Genomic DNA, 6,354 nt, shown 5'->3' with positions numbered 1-6,354 from the left:
GAAGGAAAACAGGGCTGGTCTGTTTTCTTGAACTTAATCTCCCCCCCCCCCCGCCGCCCCCCGCCACACCCACCTCCCATGCGCAACCGTGTTAAGATTTTTCTTTTTTTTTTTTTTTTCTTTTTTTTATGGCATCTCCACCAGATTTATTTTTAAAGGAATGACCTAAGGGAGAAAAAACTAGGGTACAGAAGTATGGGCTAGAAAATAAATACAAATGTAAGCTGTTTCACTAATTTTATAACCACAAACTTGTACAGAGAATGAGGCCCTCTACAGAACACAACAGGTTCAGACGAGGCGTTCCCTTAACAAGGCTGAAGATCCGGACTCTGGTATTTGACATTTAGGATGCAGTCAGTCCACGCTTTTACCCAGATTTGAAGAGAAGAATGGCCACCTGACCCAGGTAGAAGTAGACGAAGTGTTTGGTTTCGTACGTCACGTAACTACCGAAGTTCCGGCCCACAATGCAGTGCCAGGTGGGGTTGTACTTCTTGTCAAACTCCTTCTTGATATGGGCCGCAATATCCTTCTCTGTGCTGTACTTCTCCAGCGCCTGGATAGCACACCTCACCGAGTCCTGCTGCATCTCTTCCGACATGTCTACAGTTTTTATCACTGCCTTCCGATCGCACATGGTTACCGCGGAGCAGGGGCCAATCGGCCGCTGCGTGCCCCTAGGGAAGATGCTGGCGGTGCTCAAGCAGCAGCAGCAGACAGCCGGTCCCTGCTGAAGCCGAAGCCGTGGCGCATCTCTTAGCTAAATATTTAACTGTATGCGTTTGCTACCTTTTCTTTACCCCTTCAGGAGCCATTTGGTAGGTGGTTTATTTTGTCACAAAAAGCAAGAAACCGCCTCATTGTGACTGCACAATTACCCGCTGACCCTCTGAGGTGGGGAGCCGAACCCTGGAGACCTGGCTTTTCATGAATCAGAAATTCACATGTGTGAGGAAATGCAGTGGAAGCAGCAGACACTGCTGTTGCTTGAGGGAAATATTTTAAATGAACCGGCCTACTCTCCAATAAAATCAAAACTTTTTTTTTTTTTTTTTTTTGGTTTTTCGAGACGGGGTTTCTCTGTATATCCTTGGCTGTCCTGGAACTCACTTTGTAGACCAGGCTAGCCTCTAACTCAGACTCCCGAGTCCTGGGATTAAAGGCGTGCGCCACCACGCCCGGCGCACTGTGTCTATTTCACGAGGGGGAAAAATGAGCGTATTTCCCTAAGAAACTTCAGAAAGACTGATTTAAACACGCGGGACCTGATGAACCTCTAATGGCTTCATCTTAATTAGTTATACCTGTGATGCTCCTGTTTCCAAATACGGGCACACGCCGGAGCTCTGTGTTCATATTCCTGAAAGATTCAATTAACCCATAACATTTGCTGTCATACCTTGCTGACATGTTCGCAGCTGTGTTCACAGACCTGAAGATGGCACTGTGCATCAGCTGAAAACATTCTCAAACCACCCGCAACAGAAAAATCCGCACACTGCCCACAGCCCTGGCTAATACATGAAATTATATAAAGATTCAGATCATATTTCAATTTGAATTGGATGTACCTACGTTACCATTTTTCCCCCCATTTTACTTATTTGAAGCTTCTGGTTAATTGCAAGTTCCCAGACAAGGTTAAGAGAGCAAGATTTACCCACAGATATGCAAGAAAAATTTCCGAGCCTTTGCAAGTGACTCATGCCTGATACCCCCAACTTTATAACTACTATAAGCTCTTAGTTCTTATCATTTCTCAGCAGTAAATGGGGCCACTGATTAGCAGAAAAGAGCAATCTTCCTGGCTTTGGCAGCCCATTCAACTAATCACAGTACTTGGGAGGCAGAGGCAGGTGGATGGATCTCTGTGAGTTCAAGGCCAGCCGGGTCTACAGAGCCAGTTTTAGGACAGCTGGGGCTACAGAGAAAACCTATGTCAACAGAAACAAAACAGAACAAAACAAACAAACCAAAAACAAAGAGGAGGAGGAGGAGAGGAGGAGGAAGAGGAGGAAGAAGAGGAAGAGGAGGAGGAGGGAGAGGAGGAGGAAGAGGAAGAGGACAGACAGAAATAACAAATCTCTTCCCCATTCTGGGCCCCTTTTCCTTTCTAACTTTTACATTTAAAAACAAAGAGTTAATAGCAATTTAAGCACTTATTAATGTTTAATATGTTCACTATGGCACAGAATTCCAGGAAAAATATGTACATGTCTTATTAATTACATCTCTCAATGCTATCACCCAATGCTTAATAAAAAGCAACGAGAGGAGGAAGGGTTTATTCTGGCTTGCAGCTCAACAGGATTATTCCACCATGGTGGGAAGACAAGGCAGCAGGCAGGGATGATATGGTGGCAGGAAGTGCCAGGTCAGAGTACACATCACACACAGTAAGCAGAGCACAGACAGGAAGTAGGGCCAGCCTGTAAATCTCATGTTCCTGGCCCACCACCTCAGTACTGGCTGCTTTTGTGTGTCAACATGATACAAGTTAGAGTCATCAGAGAGAAAGGGCCCTCATTTGAGGAAATGACTCCATGAAATCCAATGGTAAGGCATTTTCTCAATTAGTGATCAACTGGGGAGGGCTCAGACTATTGTGGGTGGTGCCACCCCTTGGCAGGTGGTCCTGGGTTCTATAAGAGATCAGGCTGAGTAAACCAGGGGCAACAAGCCAGTAAGCAGCACCCCTCCTAGGACTCTGCATCAGCTCCTGCCTCCAGGTTCCAGTCCGGCTTGAGTTCCTGTCCTGACTTCCCCCAATGTTAAACTATGATGTGGAAGTGTAAGATGAATAAGCTCTTTCCTGACCAATTTGCTTTTTGATCATGGTGTTTCTTCCCAGCAACAGAACCTCCAACTAAGACACCCACTTTCACCAATAAGGCTCCGCTTCTTTTTTTCTTTTTCTTTTTTCTTTCTTTCTTCTTTTTTGTTTGTTTGTTTGTTTTTTGTTTTGGTTTTTCGAGACAGGATTTCTCTGTATAGCCCTGGCTGTCCTGGAACTCACTTTGTAGACCAGGCTGGCCTTGAACTCAGAAATCTGCCTGCCTCTGCCTCCTGAGTGCTGGGATTAAAGGCATGTGCCACCACCACGCCCGACTTTCTCTCTCTCTCTCTCTCTCTCTCTCTCTCTCTCTCTCTCACACACACACACACACACACACACACACACACACACACACAGTCCACTTTCCTTCCCAGGTCCCTCCCTCCCTCCACACTTGTGATTGCTTTCTTCTCTCTTCCAAGTGGGACTGGGGTGTCCTCACTTGGGCACTTCAGTTTGTTGAGCCTTTTGAGTTCTGTGCACTGTATCTTGGGTATTCTGTACATTTGTTGTTGTTGTTGTTGTTGTTTTTCTTCTTTTGGCTAATATCCACTTATTAGTGAGTATATACCATGCATGTCCTTTTGGATCTGAGTTACCTCACTCAGGACCATATTTTCTCATTCCATCCATTTGCCTGCAAAACTCAGGATATCCTTGTTCTTAATAGCTGAGTAGTATTCCATTGTGTAAATGAACCACATTTTTTATATCTATTCTTCTGTTGTGGGACATCTAGGTTGTTTCCAGCTTCTGGCTACCACAAATAAGGCCGCTATGAACATAGTGGAACAGGTACCCCTGTGGCGTAGTGCGGCATCTTTTGGGTATATTCTCAAGAGTGGTATAGCTGGGTTTTCAGGTAGATCTATTTCCAACTTTCTGAGGAACCTACAGATTGATTTCCAGAGAGGTTGTACCAGTTTGCAATTCCACCAGCAATGGAGGAGTGTTCCTCTTTCTCCACATCCTCTCCAACATGTGTTGTCATCTGAGGTTTTGATCTTAGATTGGTGTTAGGTAGAATCTCAGGGTCCTTTTGATTTGTATTTCTCTGATCACTAAGGACTTTGAACATTTCTTTAGTTGCTTCTCAGCCATTCGAGATTCCTCAGTTGTGAATTCCTCAGTTCTTTGAACTCATTGGCACAGGGGGAAATTTCCTAGACAGAACTCCAATGGCTCATGCTTTAAGATCAACAATTGATAAATGGGATCTCATGAAACTGGAAAGCTTCTGTAAGGCAAAAGACATAGTCAAAAAGACAAATCGGCAACCTACAGACTGGGAAAAAAAAATCTTCACCAACCCCATATCCAATAGAGGGCTAACATCCAAAATATATACAAAAAACTCAAGAAGTTAACCACCCAAAAAACCAAACAACCCAATCAAAACATGGGGTATAGAACTAAACCAAGAAGGCTTCTTAAAGGTCACCCAGCCTTCCCATATAGCTCCACCAACTGGGGACCAAGGATCAAAAACGTGTGCCTATGATAAACAATTCAACACCAAGTCACAATAAAGTGCTTCAGCTTTGATGGTGTGACTGGGACCAATCAATGGGAAGGGAACTTTAATAATTGACGTTTGAAGCAGAAGTGTCCATCCCTGCCACAGCTTGCTCCTTCAGCTTGCTCTCCTCTCCTCTCCCTCCTTCCTACCTCTGCCTCCACCCACCCCCTTCTCTCACTTCTGTGTTTTATAAAATTAAAGCGAAAGAAGGAATATGTTTGGTGGAGGTGCAGTAAGGTGTGGGGGAAGGAGGTGCCTCTGCAGGCCCATGCTGAGGCATCTCTTTCCCATGAGGGACCAGCCACACAAAGGCAGAGTATAGAATAGAGTTTAGTTTCTTCGGGGCATAGGCAGGGGAGTTGAGGGAGTGTAGATAAAGGGGTGCGGGGGGGGGGGGGAACTGGACAAGGGGACAAAGCAAGAGCAAGAAGGCAAGTGAGAGAGGAGGGGGGCGAGCAGCCCTTTTTGGTATCTGTGGGGAGGAGACTAGACAAAATGCTAACACTCACATTCCATTTTGTTCTTTAAAACAGCAAAAAGAAATTTCCTAGAGTTGAATGATAAACAGCATGTCGCAGGGGAAAATGACTTATATGTAGGTGAGCGATAAAGGCAGGACAAAGACAAGCCGGAAAATGCTAGATATGTAGACCACATTGCAGTTAATGCAATTTACTTTTAGAAACTCAGGTGCTGAGTCATTAGAAAACACACAGTTTGCTTATGGTATTTATTAACAAAACAAAATATTGCTGGTGTCTTGCTGACTGCAGCTTGTTTTGCTAAAAAACAAAAACAAAACAAAACAAAACAAAAAACCAAATGCGTTCATAGCTTGTGTCTCCTTTCTGCCACTGTCCTTGGAGACCTTTGACTCTACTCCTACAAAGTAATGTATAACTAATTATGCGAGACAGCCATATGAAAAGCAGGGTGCGATTCATTCTGAATGTATTTAGCATTGTATTAACAACTGGGGTTATCCATCCCTTGGCAGTCCAGAGAGGACTGATGTTGAGTGTCTATGGCACAGGCAGGGCCATCAAAGTAGAGCTCTAAATTTCACAGGCTCTCCTGAAGAAGTTGCTTAGTGGCCTGGCATCTTTGCTACAGAGACAAGAACGGGACATTCCAAGTCTGTGGGTGATGAGTACATAGGTTATTCTGTGAGTCAATGCAACTTTGTATACACACACACACTCACACACACACATACACACACACTCACTCACACACACATACACTTACACACACACTCACATATACACATACACACACACTCACATATACACATACACACTCACACATACACATATACACACTCACTCACATACTCACACTCACACACACACACTCACACACACATACACACACACTCACATATACACATACACACACTCACACACACTCACATATACACATACACACACACTCATACACACACATATACACACTCACACACTCACACACACACTCACACTCACACACACACACACACACACACACCAGTAAGGCTCACATTTCCTCTGACCTGCTTCCTCATCTGAGACTTGGGGTGATGATAAGACGTGTTTTATCTATGCTTTCAATGTCTGTCAGACAAAAAGTGGTTTTATAAAAAAGTCATGAGCTGTCTCATGGGCTTAAATGTACCCTCTGCTAATTCATACACTACAGTTCCAACCTCAATTATGAACTTGGACACTGAGTCCTCAACAAGGGAGAAGTTCAGCTCGCTGAGGTAAGTGCTCAAGATAAGAGGGGGAGACAATGGAGAAGAAAGAGCGAACAGTGCAGGCACACAGCAAACAAAAGCTCTGACCTGCAAACACCAGGTGAGGAAGACAATGTAAACCTGAGGGGGGAGAAGCTTCCAAAAAGCCAGCTCTGCCTGCACCCTGACCTTAGGAGTTTCCAAATCTGAATGACATGGTTGGGATATAAGATGCCTTCCAACTCATTAACTGCTTAGACCTCCTACTTGGAAGACAATAAC

General features: G+C 44.5%; 1 protein-coding gene across 1 annotated transcript; it reads right to left on the bottom strand.

Annotated features, from left to right (window-relative positions):
- Positions 1–222: 222 nt before the first annotated feature.
- On the bottom strand, positions 223–820 carry BC048507 (cDNA sequence BC048507). The gene has a single exon (NM_001001185.3). The coding sequence runs from the start codon at positions 638–640 to the stop codon at positions 371–373; it is 270 nt and encodes an 89-aa protein (NP_001001185.1). The 5' UTR covers positions 641–820; the 3' UTR covers positions 223–370.
- Positions 821–6,354: the final 5,534 nt, after the last annotated feature.

The sequence above is a fragment of the Mus musculus genome, chromosome 13 (assembly GCF_000001635.26).
Source record: "Mus musculus strain C57BL/6J chromosome 13, GRCm38.p6 C57BL/6J".
Classification (NCBI taxonomy): domain Eukaryota; kingdom Metazoa; phylum Chordata; class Mammalia; order Rodentia; family Muridae; genus Mus; species Mus musculus.
This window is presented reverse-complemented; position numbering and strand designations above follow the sequence as displayed.